The sequence below is a fragment of the Dendrobates tinctorius genome, unplaced genomic scaffold (genome assembly GCF_039654945.1).
Source record: "Dendrobates tinctorius isolate UK_male_01 unplaced genomic scaffold, ASM3965494v1 ptg000107l, whole genome shotgun sequence".
Taxonomy (NCBI): Eukaryota; Metazoa; Chordata; class Amphibia; order Anura; family Dendrobatidae; genus Dendrobates; species Dendrobates tinctorius.
The window spans coordinates 4394615-4413022 of record NW_027361775.1 but is presented as its reverse complement, the minus strand read 5'-3'; the positions used below and the strand labels follow the sequence as shown (position 1 = coordinate 4413022).

Here is an 18408-nt window from a genome sequence, read left to right as displayed (position 1 = left end):
TGGAAATGGTGATATCAACTTCCTGTTTGTGGCACATTAGTATATGGGAGGGAGGAAACTTTTCAAGATGGGTGGTGGCCATTTTGGATCCAACTTTATTTTTTTCAATGGGAAGCGGTTCATGTGACACATCAATCTTATTGAGAATTTCACAAGAAAAACAATGGTGTGCTTGGTTTTAAAGTATCTTTGTTCTTTCATGAGTTATTTACAAGTTTATGACCATTTATAAAATGTGTTCAAAGTGCTGCCCATTGTGTTGGATTGTCAATGCAACCCTCTTCTCCCACTCTTGACAAAATGGCTGCAATGGTCACCACCCATCTTGAAACGTTTCCCCCATCCCATATACTAATGTGTCGAAAACAGGAAGTTGATATCACCATCCATTCCCTTTTTATTTAGGTGTATCCATATAAGTGGCCCACCATATTTATGTAACATAGCAAGAATTCTTTAAAAAATAGAACTCTATTTTTACTCAATAGTCATTAAAATAATGAATTGTGAATAAACAAAGCATAAATATAAACCAAATAGCATCTTCTTCCATGTACACTTGCACAGAGATTTTTTTAAGAAAACTCGAGATAGTGTTCCATAAGTCTTAATGGACTAGCCAGAAATCTGCCGTGGATGTGGACATGTGCAAATCAATATGTCTTTTCCTGTAATCCAAGACACATTCAACGGTGTTGACAGGGCTGTCTTCAGGTTTTCTTGGGTCCTGGACTAAAGAGTCCCATTTGGCCCCTTTAACACATAAGATTCATGACGCACAGATACAGCAGAGAACTATAGGTATAGTACAATGCCAAATATTTCAATTACTTCTGACATTACATAAGTGATATCTATTGTAAATTCTACAATACCATACATCAGAGGGGATTTATCTAAGCCAACCCCTTATGTGCCAATTCTTGTGACCTACCCCTCCCTCAGTACCAGTTAGCATTTTATTCTTAGTTGAACTCCCTGCAAAGAAAAAAAACTGCACACATTGAATATGAAATTGTTTTAATGGAAAATATTTTAAAGTAAACATTGGAAAGCATTAACACAACATATTTGTAAAAGTGCAAAAACTGAAGAAACTGTAAAATGGTTGCAGCTGAAGTGAAAGAATTGCCAATGAATTTAACCTTGTCTTGAGACTTCTGGGACCTGAGGAAGTTTTTAATAAGCTTCAGTTTCCTGAAGCTTCTTTCAGGTGATGCAACTAAAATAGATGCTGTTTGAAGTAACTTCATTGCCAGTACAAGATTTGGGAATGTAAGGTTCAGTGAATTAGAGAACACATACTGCCAAGTTTGCTGTGAACTTAGATGATCGGCCAAAATCTTACCCAGTGTCTTCAGTTCTTCCTGCATAATCTCTATTGGATCAGCAAAGTTTGAGTACTTGATGTACTCCTGCACTCATAAAAGCTTTGCACAAAGTACAAAGCCAGGAAAAAATTATAACAAGAGTAATACACTAATTCTCTTAAGGTGCCTGCTTCTTCTACTCATTCATCATGTGACTGGGGGGACCGCCTCCACCTGCTTCCTGGATCTTAATTCCCAGGTGCCTGGGCTGTAAGTATCCCAGCTTTCAGTAGTGCTGCAGCATCCGACATAAAGAAATGGGAGATAGCCCCGTTTGTCACCTGCACCTACTGCTGCAAAGGTGGTGGGGGACCCCAAGGACAGTACGATCTCTCAAGAATGGTAGTGATCCCATCTAGAAATGCATTGAGGAGTCTCTCCCAGGCCAGTTCATTCCTCAAGAAGAGTTCACCTTGCTCGCTTCCTTCTGGGATCACACTCACTACATACCATCTATGTTGACCCTCCATTTTCAGGAACGAGACTTGGTTTCCAGCCATCAGCTGTTTCAGCTTTTTGAGGCAAGGATTCCATCTCTGCTACCCACTGGTTGAACAAAATGTGATGACGGGTAGAGATGGGCGGACACTTGGATGTTCAGGTGCGGCAGGCCTGGAGGGTTCGGCCGAGCAGTTACAAAAAGTTCAGGTTCGGTTACCAGAATAGTACTTGGACCCAAACCCAATTCACTTGAAAGAGGGCCTGAATACCAGGTGTTTGTCATGCTGTCATGTGCATGATAGTGTGGCAAATGCTACTTCTGATCGGCAGTGGGATCATCCCCTCCAATCATAGAGCTGCAGTTCCCACACTATTAAAAGACAGCATGAGCAATCAGCTGTGATCGGAGGTATAAAGTTTTGCTCCGGTCACTGGTGTCAGCTGATGGGACTACAGCTTCCATCATCCGACACCTGTATTCATTAGCCATTGTCTGCACTGTAAATAATTAATTTAAAAAATAACATGACGTGGGATCCCCTGTATTTTTGATAACCAGCCAGGCAAAACTAACAGCTGGGGGCTGCAACCCTCAGTTGTGAGCTTCAACAAGGCTGGTTATCAAGAATTGAGGGGTCCCCATGCCGTAGTTTGAAAGTATTTTAATAAATATTTTAAAAAATGGAGTAGGGTCCCCCCTTTTTTTGACAACCAAACTTGCTAAAGTCCACATCTGGGGGCTTGTATTCTCATGCTGGTAAGTGGCCATGGATATTGCCCCCAAGCCTAAAAATAGCAGCCCACAGTTTCCCAGAAAAGGTGCATCTATTAGATGCGCTAATTCTGACAAGGCAAGTGAGGTTTATATTTGTGGGGTTGATGTCAGGTGACATCGTTACTCGGTGCTCTACCTCTCAAGGTTCTGCTGCCTTCAGTCCTCTATGCTGCTGCTTGATCCTGACCAGGACTACGTATTGTCTGGACTTCTAGTGTGGACCTACTCACCTCTGGAACTGCTGTCATCAGTAAGAAATTCTGACACCATTATTTCTTCATGGACTGTGCCTTTTGGGCTGTTGTGCTGGACATGAGTGGGACTTTTCTGGCCAAAAGATACATTTAGAGACCTTCTCCTGCTAACTGTCCACCTGTGTATTGCTGGACTGCAAAGTTTAAGTGCTGTGTGCATTCTCACTCATATTATTGCTGGACTTCCATGTTTAAGTGCCATGTGCACTCCTGTGTCAGATTACTGCTGGACTGGTTCATATTAGTGGTCGCGCCACGATATTCAGTTTGAACATTTCTATATAGTGCTGTGCACTTCGTTATAATTGCAGGAAGATCCCGGTTAGTTTCGTTTCCACTTCTTTCTTTGTTAAATACACTTGCCTGCCTCAGCTTTGGACTCAGATTCATTTTATTCCATGCTATCAGATTCCATAGTACCCATATAATTGTTACACCGCAGTCCACAAGAACCCCTTGCTGCAAAGGCTGCGGCCTTGGGTCAGGACTTGGTCCCGGACCACAGGCTCCTGCCACCTCTGCTGTCTCACCAGCTTCCACTAGCCCCAATCTTCCTACAGTCACTCCCTTTGGAAGTTTCACTTATTTCTACCATCTGTGTTGCCCACTAAGCACGTTACACTGTATGGATGGATTGAATACAGAAAACAATGTTAATGCTTTTTTGGCGTGTTCTATATCGTAGAAATCTACTCCAGAGTACGAAGTATTCTATGGATGAGTAAGTGACCTTGCAAAAATTTGTAACACTTTTTTGGAGTGTTACATATCATGGAAATGTACCCCAGAACACAGAATAGTGTATGTGTGAGTAATTTAATCCATCAAAAAATTTTAATGCTTTTTTAGACTGTTTTATGTAACAGAAATGTGCCCCAGAGCATGGAATGCTTTAAAGGTGAGCAAATTTATACAGGAAAACTTTTCAATGCTTTTTGGGAATGTAATATAGCACAGAAATGTAAACCAGAGCACATAATACTCTATGGGTGTGTAATTTAATCCAAAAAAAGTTTAACACTTTTTTGGAGTTTTATATCACACCAAAATGTAGCACTATGCATGTAATACTCGATGGATCACAACATATTCAATTTTTTCACACAAAATAAAAAAGCAACTGTCGCAGCTATATATTTAGCAATGGGCTGCAAAGCCCCAATCCCTACCTACATGTTGTATTCAGCCACTCTCACTGCTCCTGGAACTGTCTTTCCCTGCCTAGTCTAAATAGAGAATGTATGTGATACAAACAGCACCTGTCCTTTTATAATATATGATTATCTCATATGGCCAGACAACCAGAGTAATGTCACTACCAAGATGGCAAAAGCCTTACAGTGACAATCCCCACATGTTTAACGACTGTGTAAAAGGTGCCAAACATGTGGGTCAGGGATTCAAACATTACATTCAAGCACTAAACAATGCTTATCGAGTGCCAAGCACATTCGAACACCCAGATACTCAAGTGATATTCGAGTATCACCGAGCAATCTCACTCATCCCTATTCTTCATGGTTTCCAAGATTTTCACAGACACAAAAACATGTATGGGTCATATTGATCTGTGACTCTGATCAAAATCTGACATGTCTCCATTATTTTTTTGGGGCGATAGACAGTCCACAGCAAACATGGAAGCATGAACAGCACCAGACACTATAATTGATATATTTTCTGTGAATAACACAGATAGATCAAGTATAGAAAAACGCTGCATTGAATAGGCACCAGATCAAAAATGTTGCATTTCATATTCTGATGCCTACACCTGTCCCGTGCAACAAATTATGGGCTAGTCAGGCATCAACAATCCTATTTAAAATAATGTTCCAACTTTAGTCTTGATTTGTATTTTTGGAATAAAACTGTGATATGTGAACCCAGACAAAGCCATGTGGATAACTGAGTGAGTGGACATAAAAGAACTCTGCAGATGCTTGCAAATCATGAGCTTAAAATGTGCATACAAGATAATAGTTTTTATCATAAGTTTTATCTAGAAAAGTTTTTTTTATTTTTGAGGAAATATAATGTGAAGAAAAAGAATGTGTATAAATGATGTCACAGCTACTGTAGTTGTCACAAACTAACATTAGTCTATTTTAATTAACTAACCATGAAAGTCTAGAATTACACAATATTTGCTTGTCAAGTGAAGTGGATTAATCTATGCCAAAAAACTGTCTGCAGTTTTTATTTTTGCATATTTTAATTAAATAAATATATTGTGCTTGCAATGTGTTCTTAAGGGGGTTTTACACTAAGCGATATCGCTAAAACGTAATCGGTTTTGTGACGCTATAGTGATATTGCTAGCGATATCGCTATGTGTGATACTTACCTCCGACAGGCTCCCCCGCTGTCCATCGCTGATCTCGCGAGAGTGTCCGGCTCCATTTCTCGTCGTCAGCTTCCTGCTGGGCTTCCTGCTGTGTGAGACGAGCAACGCTGGAGGCGGGCGGGAGGACGTCAGGATCGCTGTGTGTGAAAGGTGAGTATCGTCCGCTGCTGCATCGCTGTGAGATCTTTCTGTGTGAAAGCTCACTAGCAACCACTTAGCGATGCACCAGCGATCCTGACCGGGTCATATTGCTGGTCGGATCGCTGGTGCATCGCTAAATGTAAAAGGGCCTTTAGCTTCTGTGACTAAAAATATAACATTCAAGTAAAAAAGGAAGCACACTGTAGTGCCAAACCATACAAACATGAAAAATGAATAATGAATTGCATTACTGCTTTAGAAGTATCCTAACAGAGGATTTTTCATAGGTTCCCAATCAGATGGAGACTACAGTCTTAGTGAGGATTGGCATAGAATAGGGACCTGGAAAATGAGAAATGCCTTAACGTGGCTTCCAGGTACACATAACTTGGCCATTTTATGCACTAAACTTTCTCAATTTTTCATACTTCTAAAGCAGTAATGCTTTATTCATTTTTCATGTTTGTATGGTTTGGCACTACAGTGTGCTTCCTTTTTTGCTTGAATGTATATGAGTTGGTGACTCTAGGTTAAGCACCTGTTCACACTATGCTTATGCTTGGATGTGACGGTCAGTTTTTGAAATTTTTAAAAATATAAAAAACTTGTAGTTTTGGTAATGGAATAAAAAAGCAGAAAATCAATATTTTCTTTGTGAAATCTTAGGGAAGTGATATAAAACTTGTCTTTCTCCAGCTTTGTACCTGAGATACTTAAACCCAAGTGAGGTCTTTTGGGGATAATAGAATGCAATCGTTCAGCACTTTTAGTAGAGATCACAATACATTTGTGGTTTTTTTTATCACTAGGATTTGGTTGATTTGCAATTGAGAAAGGTTAATACAGATGTGTAAAGAGGAGAATTCCGTTGGATGCAGTGAAGAGCCGGAGACAGAGAAGGGGTTAACAAGGGTTTACTGAACAGGAAATTAACAAGTAATACTCCACGCAGGGAGGCAAGACCAGTAGTGAACAGAGGAAATTCACATACGAACACAATGCTCAGGAATAAGAGATAAAGAAATACGATAACTTATAGCTTGCAGTTTTTGCAGGGCAAAGGCTGGAAAATCTCCCGTCGGCGTCGCAAATCATGTACAACGTCTCTGGCTATGCTACAGAGAGACGAGAAGCACTGTCTCCCGACGGTGCTGATGGATTCTGTCCTGCTTGACTTGAGTGTGCCAGAATGTGGAAACAGTCTTTTAGGCAGATTCCTCAGCAATGGCGCTAGACACGAGACATGGGCACGCTTACAGTCCAGGGCAACTGGCGATCTTTCAGAATAATCTCTAGGCAATTTATCCTCTATCACAGTCACAACAGGGATATCCAAAAATACGGTAAATTAATAGCGTCAAAGGAAGTCTTTAAGTCAGCACGCTGAGGGTTGGGTGACGTGAAGTTGTCAGCGCGAGCAGAGGAGACAGTCAACAGTCCCGTCGTCTTCCCACCAAGTCTGACTCGTTCCCATGCTCAGGTCTCCTTTTATACCCCGTGCCCCCTGCTGTCTGACAGAAAGGTCTCTCCCTCTTAGAAGAAACCCCCGGTCAACAGTGGTGACAGTCCCGATAGTTCCGGCCTCAAAGAGCACCGGAAACCGCTGACTCTGTCTCGGCTCATCTCCTTACAGATGTACTGGTAATGAAGCTATTATACTTTTATGATATTTTTTATGGGCTCATGTCATGATCGTATAGTTTGTTTTCAAGATTTGAGTGCAAGCCAAATAAACACGTTACTTCACTCTTGAAATATCAAGAATAAAATGATAATATTTATACTCTCACTCTTGAGAAACAATATTATCATTGCTGCAGTCTGCTTTTTTACCTTTGTGCTCTGTCAATTCCTTTGATTCATAGGTCTGATCTGTTATACTTTTTCCATATCTGTGTCAGTGTGCTGTTTGTCACCTAAACAAATTAGTTTCAGCAGAGCCTGTTGCCGCTTCACCGAGGCAGTGCTGCTGCACTTCCAGTTTGCAACTGATATGGATGACATGCTCCAAGATAACAATTTGAAGATAGATGATAATGAGGAAGAGGGTACGCAGGAACTTTTTCAAGGGAGGTTGAGGAAACCCTGATGCAACTATTACTGCAATCATTGGCATTGATATCATGTGTTCCACCCGAGGGTCTGCCTCAGTCCCGGTCTTCACAAGGTTCACCCAGTGTGCCATCAGGGAAATATAGCATTCCTGGCCACAAGAACTTGTACACATGTCGACCATTAAGTGTACCTTCACAGTAATTGCGTTGGTCAGGGTATGGGACACGTGATGGTATAAGGTGAGGACGGCACAATGGGAAAATATAGTAGCAGTTGGGGACCGAGGAAGGCTGCCGTCATGAAGTTGTAAAAGCCTCAGTGTCTACAAGCCTGAATAGCAATATTTCCAGGTCAATCAGTCTGGAAATATGTCTGGTTTTGTTTGGCACTGTGGGTGGGTGACTGGGTATTTGCTTTTGCATTCTAAGGCCTAGAGTAAGGATAGCTGATAGCTGCTATGATACAGAATTGGATATGATTGCTAATAGAGCTTGCAAATGTTCAACGACAGGTGGAGGGCAGGAAGCATCTATGCCTGCATCCTAAACAGGTGATTGGCAAGCATGTATCATGGGAACATACAGTTCTGTCACTTGCTGACACTGATTGTAGACCCACGCATTCGACCCACTTAGTTGAGGGTTTTGATGACATGGGCCTGAGCAACCTGGTAGTGCTCAGACTGGTAGTGATCAGACCCCTACTTAATGCATAGTTTGAAAATTATTCTTCTTTTATCATTTGCACTTTATTTAAAAAAGTGCAAGACTGGGAAACACCTAACCCTTAGCCTGGGAACTTTCTGCATGTGGGTGCTATGGGGGTCAGTTGCCCCCCCCTTCTCCCTCTTGCTGCCTCACTGCCTCTTCCTGCTTGTGGCAGTGCTGCAAATCTCTCCCTCTCTGTGCTTCTCTCCTTGCTCTGCATGGAACCTTCACAGGTTGCGTCAGTGACTTCTTTGTCCACCACCTCATCTTCCAATTCCGTACTCCAGTCTTTCTGACTTGCTGCTTATCAACATCACTTGTTGGCAAATTTGTCTCATCATCTACTTCTTGAAAGATTAAATTATCCCATGAAGAAAATAAGAAGTCATATTGCCATAAAAATACAAATTTTATTCATAAAATTTAAAAAGATAACCAATCTATTTATACGTTTAAAATATGGGGACAGCCAATGCAAAAAAGAACGGCTATTGGAATCATGAAGACAACCAGACTGTATGCACTAATCGCAAGTAAAGAACCGTGCATATAATATTCACATACAAGTATATAAAGCAGCCAGAGGGCCTACAGAAAGTGTGTAATACATACAGTAGCTAAGAAAAAAAGAAGGAAGTAGGATCAGGGTGAGGATTATGTGGTCTAGACTCTTGGCTAATAAGACTGGACCATGTGGAAGACAGGATGGTTCGGCAAAACATACTGGAAGAATTATCTGCCATCCAACTGACCAACTGACAACTGATAACTGCCAATTATCTGCCATCCAACTGACCACCTGTAATTACGCACTACTTTGGCTTTGAATGGTGTCACCCACCACCTTGCAAAGTTGGACAGCAAGCTACGTCTTGTAGATGAATGTGTTTGTTGCTCTCCCACAGCAGGCACAATTTCACCTGGCCCACGGCCACAGCCTTTGCATGCACCATCAGCAGCACGTCCACTTTCCTGTCCCTTACCACACGCCTTGCGCATTTTAAACTATGTGCCTGCAATCTTTCCAGTATTAATAGATAACACAAAATATGTAGCCCTGAAAAGGACCTTTGTTTTAAGGATTTAGCAGCTGTTTACCTATAGAAGGACTGTAAGGAAATAAACCCTACATAAATGCCTCTAATCCAAAACTATTCCTCCTCCTCCAGCTAGCCCTACACTGAATACAGGTAAGAGCAGTTTTGCTAGAGAAAGCACAGTATGTAGTCTTGAAAACAACTTTTGTTTTAATGGTGCAGCAGTGGTATACAAGCACTGCAATAGCCATTAAGCACTGCCTATATGCCAGCTTTAATCTAGCCTCTCCCTCCTAGATCATCTTTCCCTGAACTTCTTCCAGAGGAGCGTATGTTGTGAATATAAGACCTGATGATGTGATGCGGCAGGCCAATCACAGTAATGCCAGTAACCAATATGGTTATGGCATTACAGTGTATGGCAGGCAATTTCTCTATGTTTATTGGCTGTCTATAAAACACATATATAAAAAAAAAAATAAATCTTTATTTTTATATAGCGCTAACATATTCCGCAGCGCTTTACAGTTTTGCACACATCATCATCACTGTCTCCGATGGGGCTCACAATCTAAATTCCCTATTAGTATGTCTTTAGAATGTGGGAGGAAACCCACGCAAACACGGGGAGAACATACAAACTCCTTGCAGATGTTGTCCTTGGTGGGATTCGACCCCAGCGCTGCAATGCTAACCACTGAGCCACCGTGATATATATATATATATATATATATATATATAGCCTACAAGTAGTATTCAACCCCCTGCAGATTTAGCAGGTTTGATAAGATGCAAATAAGTTAGAGCCTTCAAACTTCACACAAGAGCAGGATTTATTAACAGATGCATAAATCTTACAAACCAAAAAGTTATGTTGCTCAGTTAAATTTTAATAAATTTTAAACATACAAGTGTGGGTCAATTATTATTCAACCCCTAGGTTTAATATTTTGTGGAATAACCCTTGTTTGCAATTACAGCTAATAATCGTCTTTTGTAAGACCTGATCAGGCCGGCACAGGTCTCTGGAGTTATCTTGGCCCACTCCTCCATGCAGATCTTCTCCAAGTTATCTAGGTTCTTTGGGTGTCTCATGTGGACTTTAATCTTGAGCTCCTTCCACAAGTTTTCAATTGGGTTAAGGTCAGGAGACTGACTAGGCCACTCCAACACCTTGATTTTTTGCCTCTTGAACCAGGCCTTGGTTTTCTTGGCTGTGTGCTTTGGGTCGTTGTCTTGTTGGAAGATGAAATGACGACCCATCTTAAGATCCTTGATGGAGGAGCGGAGGTTCTTGGCCAAAATCTCCAGGTAGGCCGTGCTATCCATCTTCCCATGGATGCGGACCAGATGGCCAGGCCCCTTGGCTGAGAAAAACAGCCCCACAGCATGATGCTGCCACCACCATGCTTGACTGTAGGGATGGTATTCTTGGGGTCGTATGCAGTGCCATCCAGTCTCCAAACGTCACGTGTGTGGTTGGCACCAAAGATCTCGATCTTGGTCTCATCAGACCAGAGAACCTTGAACCAGTCTGTCTCAGAGTCCTCCAAGTGATCATGAGCAAACTGTAGACGAGCCTTGACATGACGCTTTGAAAGTAAAGGTACCTTACGGGCTCGTCTGGAACGGAGACCATTGCGGTGGAGTACGTTACTTATGGTATTGACTGAAACCAATGTCCCCACTGCCATGAGATCTTCCCGGAGCTCCTTCCTTGTTGTCCTTGGGTTAGCCTTGACTCTTCGGACAAGCCTGGCCTCGGCACGGGAGGAAACTTTCAAAGGCTGTCCAGGCCGTGGAAGGCTAACAGTAGTTCCATAAGCCTTCCACTTCCGGATGATGCTCCCAACAGTGGAGACAGGTAGGCCCAACTCCTTGGAAAGGGTTTTGTACCCCTTGCTAGCCTTGTGACCCTCCACGATCTTGTCTCTGATGGCCTTGGAATGCTCCTTTGTCTTTCCCATGTTGACCATGTATGAGTGCTGTTCACAAGTTTGGGGAGGGTCTTAAATAGTCAGAAAAGGCTGGAAAAAGAGATAATTAATCCAAACATGTGAAGCTCAATGTTCTTTGTGCCTGAAATACTTCTTAATACTTTAGGGGAACCAAACAAAATTCTGGTGGTTTGAGGGGTTAAATAATAAATGACCCTCTGAATAAACTTTTCCCAATTTAAAAAAAAATTAAACAAAGAAATAACATTATTTTTTGCTGCAGTGCATTTCACACTTCCAGGCTGATCTACAGTCCAAATGCCACAATGCCAAGTTAATTCCGAATGTGTAAACCTGCTAAATCTGCAGGGGGTTGAATACTACTTGTAGGCACTGTGTATATATATATATATATATATATATATATATATTTTTTTTTTTTTTTTTTTTTTTTACATATACACTCAAACGTTTTCAGAAATGTACCCGGCTCTTATGAACTGGTTTATTATTATTATTATTATTATTATTATTATTTCATAACTAAAATGATAAAACTAATTTACAAATAAGGAAAATACTATGGGTACTATATCAAAATGTAAACTTTACATCAACTGCATTATTTCTTAACCGGAAGCATATTCCTATTTTGGGTAATGTATTGAAAGATGAACTTAAAGACACTACTTGGATACTACGATCATAAATGCAATATGACTATTTGTATCCATCTAGATTATAATGAATATTCGTCTGATACTTAATGGCCTTATAGATTACAATGCCCTTTAGAGCACATTTCACCATTGTAAAATGAGAGATTGCATGATTTAAGAATCTCTCTAGTGTAGTAAGGGCATAATGGACAGAAAACAAGTGTTTCTACAGTGACTAGGCAGAGATGAGTCACAATAAGGTCATTCCAAATAAGTGCAAGCTGTAAGTGCAGGCATAAAAGACAAATCCGAAGTGCACAATAAGCTTTCAAAGTGAGTCATTTTCCACAGTGTCAATAAAAGAACAGTGTACAGTAGTGACATCTCCTAATGTCATGTAGTCATCTGGACTTCCTGATTATGCCAGCTTCTCAGTAACGTTTAACCAGCACAAATACAGATTCTGCCGGGATGAAAATGTTTCAGATAGTTCTGCATAATTTATTTTATTGCAATTATGTAAAAGGAAAAATAAGCCTTTCTAAGCTCTACTTGTGAAAGCACAATGCAACTCGTTAGGGAAAACTGCAACTTGGAGCTGTTTTGTAACTTTTGTCTACATAAAATCTTTAAAAGAAATTCAGGAAAAAGATTTGTATTATATATTATAATATAATCTTTATATTTTTCATAGCAAGTTATAGCAAAATAAAAACAATAGGCAATTTTCACAAATCAAAGTAATAAATTATCATACAAAAATCAATACTACATAAATAATCACAACCCTATTGCATAAATTAAAAGAAATGTTTCAGGGTCACCTTTATTAGCCAAAGCTAGAGATGTGCTTCAGAATGATTTGGGGGACTAGGTTTTTCCATTCGGTACACAAGTTGCGCATTTTGGACATAGTGTAATGCATAATCTGTCCTCCGGTGAAATGAGGACTATCCGTCTCTATCCTGGGGCTGTTACAGCTTTTTTTTTTTTAAGGAGAATAGCAGTGAGCTCTTATGTTATCTGCTCATTGTTTGAAGACCTGCTAAATGGTAAGGGGTATCCAAACTTGATATGAGGTCTGTAAGTGAATGCGGTACTCTGCTATTAAATTAATAACTTCACTCAAAAATAAACTTTATTTATTTGGGATAGTAGTCCGTCACCTAAACTCATAGTTCTAGCTTTTGTATGATGACTAGTGCTTCAAAAAGAAACAAATATCAAGTTCCGTTGGTGCCACTTGATCCATTGGGTGATATCCTAATGTACTGTTATTACTGTAGAGGATAGAATATGGCTAATAGTGCAGGTCTGGAGCACAAATGCAGTTCAGAAGGAAAAAATTCTAAAAAATTAGGTTCATTTCTATATCCTATTACTGGTGATGAGCGAAACGATTCTTAACAAAATTCATTTTTTTTTAATTTCTCAAAAACCTTTTCACAATTTGTACAAATTGTGCATTCAGCTAGTTACAACTTTGATAGATTCTAAGAGATTGGTAGAGGTTAAAAAAATGCATATCTCCATGTCCACTGATCTTCCAATTTGCTCCTCCACTTTCTCTCTCCAGGCCTCTGATGGCTCCATTCGTCACTAGACCCCATGCTGTCATGTGCATTGTGACACATTAATGATGCAAAGTCACAACACATGCCATCTCATGTGATACGCCGATTGTCATTGAATTCAATGATGTGTGTCCAGACCCACATAATAGCAAAGACGATATAGTGTGCATACAGTATTATTGGGAGCTGCTGGTCAGACTGTGTAATTATCCCAAATATTGTAGATGAGATAAGCAACCGCACTCTCACAATATCTTGAATTTTAGATCAATGTGATTTTTATTCATACAATAGGCACAAAACACATAACCTAAAACATGAAGGCAAATGCAACAACACAGGGAAAAATACATATAAAATTGCTGTATAGGACTTGTTGTGGCTGTCCTACACTTAGTTCTTTACACTTCTACAGTACTATATATTGTTTATCATTTTTGAATACTGTAATATACTCTTGATCACTGTATATACTTTACAGAAAAACATTACAAGCAATATCCAGTATAAGGGCAAAGAACTAAGTATCTGTCAGTCACAGCAAGTCCTGTACAGCAATTATATATATATATATTTTTAACTGTTTTCTCCAGGGACTATGTCACAAAGACTCATGAAGGGTCAAAATGTTCCCTGCTTTATCGCATTTGCCTGGACATTCTATGTCTCTTGTTTTATGCCTATTGTATGAATAAAACTCCCTTACTGATCTAAAATTCAAAATATTGTGAGAGTGCAATTGTTTATCTTCTTTAGAACCCCACGTAATGGCGGGCTAAGTCAAAAATGGCAGTGCAGGAGATCTGGTGGTGGAATAAGATAGAAGACAGTAGAGAGAGGACAGAAAAGAGAAAGCTATCTCGGATAGGTGGCAGTGGAAGTGTTATGGTAAAGCTGAGGAGAGAGAAGTATTAAAATTAATTTATTTTTATCACCTGAAGTACCACTTTCACATAAACAGAAGTTCTAAAATATTTTTTGAGAACTTTCCAACACAGGTAGAAGAATGCGAAGCTTAGACTTGTTGACATGCTGTAACTTATGCACTAGCTATTGCTAAGCTTTCACTAACAATTGGAAGCCATGAATGTATTGATACATATAGTACTTTATAGATCACCCAAGAGTATTAAACCGTCAAATGTTCAACATTACACATAGCCACTGGAACATGTACATATTGGTTACCTTCTGTAATTGCCAAATTTTCAATATACCACTCCAATGCTATTAGAATATTAGCATTCTATGAAGTTATAACAATTACAATATCTGTATTATCCATGCATAGTATTCCTTATAACATAACAAACATGACAAGGAAAGTACTATTAATAAAAAGAATATTATGGCTTCATATAACATTGCTGCAAAGACAACAGATTCTTACTATAATTTCTATCACAGCTCAGAAAATAAAAAAATATATTCTAAAATAAATTGTATTTAATTTATAGAATTTAGCATAATTGGCTACATTTGCTCATATATTCATTCTTTAGGCGCTGTAAAATGTTCACTGCATAATGCTGCTAATGAAACTTTGGAATTTGTCTTCTTATTTAACGCAGAGGATATATAATTCCCAGCTTCCATGACTTTGTAGAGGTCAACACCCTGGGAACACAAAGAAACCAATAGTTAAGTAAATTAGTGAAATCATACAATATAAACATTTAACGCTAAAATATACTGTATACAGTGGCATGTAAATGTTTTGGCACTCCTTGTGAAAATTGCTGTTATTGTGAACAGTTAAGCAAGTTGAAGATGAAATGATCTCTAAAAGGCCTGAAGTTAAAGATGACACATTTCCTTTGTATTTTATGCAAAACAAATATATATTGTAATTTTTTTACATTTTAAAATTTGCAAAAAGTTAAATGGGCCTATGCAAAAGTTTGCGCACCCTTGGAGATGTGTGCTCAGATAACTTTGACCAATGTTTCAGACCTTAATTAGCCTGTTAGGGTTATGGCTTGTTCACTATCATCATTAGGAAAGGATAGGTGATGCAAATTTCCCAGCTTTATAGAAACCCAGACTCCTCTAACCTTTTGCCAAAATCAGCAACCATGGGCTCTTCTATGCAGCTGCCTAGCACTCTGAAAATGATAATGGTGGAGGCCCACAAAGCAGGAGAAGGTTATAAGAAGAGAGCAAAGAGTTTTCAAGATGCCCTTTCCTCAGTTCAAAATGAAATTAAGAAATGGCAGTTAACTGGTCCCAGCTGCCACTATTATACCCGATGTTCCATTCCCGCCTTACACCAGTATGTGTCCCATAACATTACCTGTGCCCTGACCAATGCAGTTACTGGGAAGGTCCACTTAAAAACGTGGTCATGTTCTTTTGACCAGGGACGCTACATTTCCCTGATGGCATACTGGGTGAACTTTGTGGAGGTAGGGACTGAGTCTCACTCTGAGATAGAACATAACAGCTGCTGAGGATTGCAGGCTCTAACTCAATCAGAGTTTGCTCCACCTTGTACACCAGTTCCTGATCCCCTTCCTCCTCATCATTTATCTCCAAATTGTTATTTTAGAGCATATCGTCCATATTATCAGCAAGCTGTAAGCACTGCCTCGGTGAAGCGACAACAGGCTCTGCTGAAACTAATTTGTTTAGGCAACAAACAGTACACCGCCAAAGATGTGGAAAGCTATAACAGACCAGACAGATCTGTGGCTCTCGCCACTGAACCTACAACCTGTGTTTGATAATGGCCATTACCTGGTGGGGGCTCTGAAGTTTTGCAAACACGCACACGTACTATGTCTGGCCCATATGCTCAACTTAGTGGTTCAGTGGTTTCTGAACACCTACTCAGATTTGTCTGACCTAATCATGAAGGTAAGCTCTGTGTGTGCTGCTGCAGTGCTTGCAAGTAAATAGGGGGGGAAGCCAGCACTGCTTAAGGTTAGAACGCACAAATTGGAGTGCATATGCACATAATGTCTAGCTGTATTCAAAAATGAGATATTTAGCAACAAAATTGATCAATTCAATTGAGCCACCCCGCCGCGCCAAGGCAATCTCATATGGGGGGTCCTACTCTATATATTTTTAATAAATACTGTGCCATTACGGCCTCCTAAATACATTCAGAGCATGACCACATCAAGTGCAATCTGTACCTGAACATTACTGGATCGCTCCCATGAAGCCAGATGAAGCAAGTGCAGATAAAGGCCAACCAGGTCTGAACACAGACATATCAGGAATGGCCTCCACACATTGCCCGACCAGCAAACACAGATGAAGGGCGATGTTGGTCCAGACACAGGTGCACAATTAAATAAAGCTTGGGGCAGGGTGGGGCTGCCGTGTGTGTGCACAGCAGCCTAATCCATCACAATGAACACAGAAAAATCATAGCGGACATAACCAAGCGTGCACGGCAACAGTGGTGGTGAGCCACAAACCAACAACAAGAAAATAGGGGGGGAAGCCAGCACTGCTTAAGGTTAGAACGCACAAATTGGAGTGCATATGCACATAATGTCTAGCTGTATTCAAAAATGAGATATTTAGCAAAAAAATTGATCAATTCAATTGAGCCACCCCGCCGCGCCAAGGCAATCTCATATGGGGGGTCCTACTCTATATATTTTTAATAAATACTGTGCCATTACGGCCTCCTAAATACATTCAGAGCATGACCACATCAAGTGCAATCTGTACCTGAACATTACTGGATCGCTCCTATGAAGCCAGTTGAAGCAAGTGCAGATAAAGGCCAACCAGGTCTGAACACAGACATATCAGGAATGGCCTCCACACATTGCCCGACCAGCAAACACAGATGAAGGGCGATGTTGGTCCAGACACAGGTGCACAATTAAATAAAGCTTGGGGCAGGGTGGGGCTGCCGTGTGTGTGCACAGCAGCCTAATCCATCACAATGAACACAGAAAAATCATAGCGGACATAACCAAGCGTGCACGGCAACAGTGGTGGTGAGCCACAAACCAACAACAAGAAAATAGGGGGGGAAGCCAGCACTGCTTAAGGTTAGAACGCACAAATTGGAGTGCATATGCACATAATGTCTAGCTGTATTCAAAAATGAGATATTTAGCAAAAAAATTGATCAATTCAATTGAGCCACCCCGCCGCGCCAAGGCAATCTCATATGGGGGGTCCTACTCTATATATTTTTAATAAATACTGTGCCATTACGGCCTCCTAAATACATTCAGAGCATGACCACATCAAGTGCAATCTGTACCTGAACATTACTGGATCGCTCACATGAAGCCAGATGAAGCAAGTGCAGATAAAGGCCAACCAGGTCTGAACACAGACATATCAGGAATGGCCTCCACACATTGCCCGACCAGCAAACACAGATGAAGGGCGATGTTGGTCCAGACACAGGTGCACAATTAAATAAAGCTTGGGGCAGGGTGGGGCTGCCGTGTGTGTGCACAGCAGCCTAATTCATCACAATGAACACAGAAAAATCATAGCGGACATATGATAGCGGACAACATCATGGCTGACCACCACTGTTGCCGTGCACGCTTGGTTATGTCTACCATAATTTTCTGTGTTCATTGTGATGGATTAGGCTGCTGTGCACACACACGGCAGCCCCACCCTGCCCCAAGCTTTATTTAATTGTGCACCTGTGTCTGGACCAACATCGCCCTTCATCTATGTTTGCTGGTCAGGCAATGTGTGGAGGCCATTCCTGATATGTCTGTGTTCAGACCTGGTTGGCCTTCATCTGCACTTGCTTCATCTGGCTTCATGGGAGCGATCCAGTAAATGTTCAGGTACAGATTGCACTTGATGTGGTCATGCTCTAAGTGTATTTAGGAGGCCGTAATGGCACAGCATTTATTAAAAATATATAGAGTAGGACCCCCCATATGAGATTGCCTTGGCGCGGCGGGGTGGCTCAATTGAATTGATCAATTTTTTTGCTAAATATCTCATTTTTGAATACAGCTAGACATTATGTGCATATGCACTCTAATTCATGCGTCCTAACCTTAAGCAGTGCTGGCTTCCCCCCCTATTTTCTTGTTGTTGGTTTGTGGCTGACCACCACTGTTGCCGTGCACGCTTGGTTATGTCTACCATAATTTTCTGTGTTCATT

The 18408-nt window shown here is 40.6% G+C and overlaps 1 protein-coding gene and 1 long non-coding RNA gene across 3 annotated transcripts in view; both read right to left on the bottom strand.

Annotated features, from left to right (window-relative positions):
* Window positions 1–6226: 6226 nt before the first annotated feature.
* LOC141100578 (uncharacterized) lies at window positions 6227–11510 on the bottom strand. Its single transcript, XR_012234720.1, has 2 exons — window positions 8890–11510; window positions 6227–8845 (listed from the first exon to the last, which is right to left on the bottom strand). It is a non-coding gene; the product is annotated as an uncharacterized lncRNA (long non-coding RNA).
* Window positions 11511–12375: 865 nt separating this feature from the next.
* Window positions 12376–18408, bottom strand: part of HMGCLL1 (3-hydroxy-3-methylglutaryl-CoA lyase like 1) — a 198482-nt gene continuing 192449 nt past the window's right edge. For both annotated transcript variants that reach the window (XM_073589137.1, XM_073589136.1), the window contains one exon: window positions 12376–14914. In XM_073589137.1, coding sequence (XP_073445238.1) covers window positions 14789–14914 — 126 coding nt within the window. In that variant the 3' untranslated portion in view covers window positions 12376–14788. The remainder of the gene's footprint in view (window positions 14915–18408) is intronic.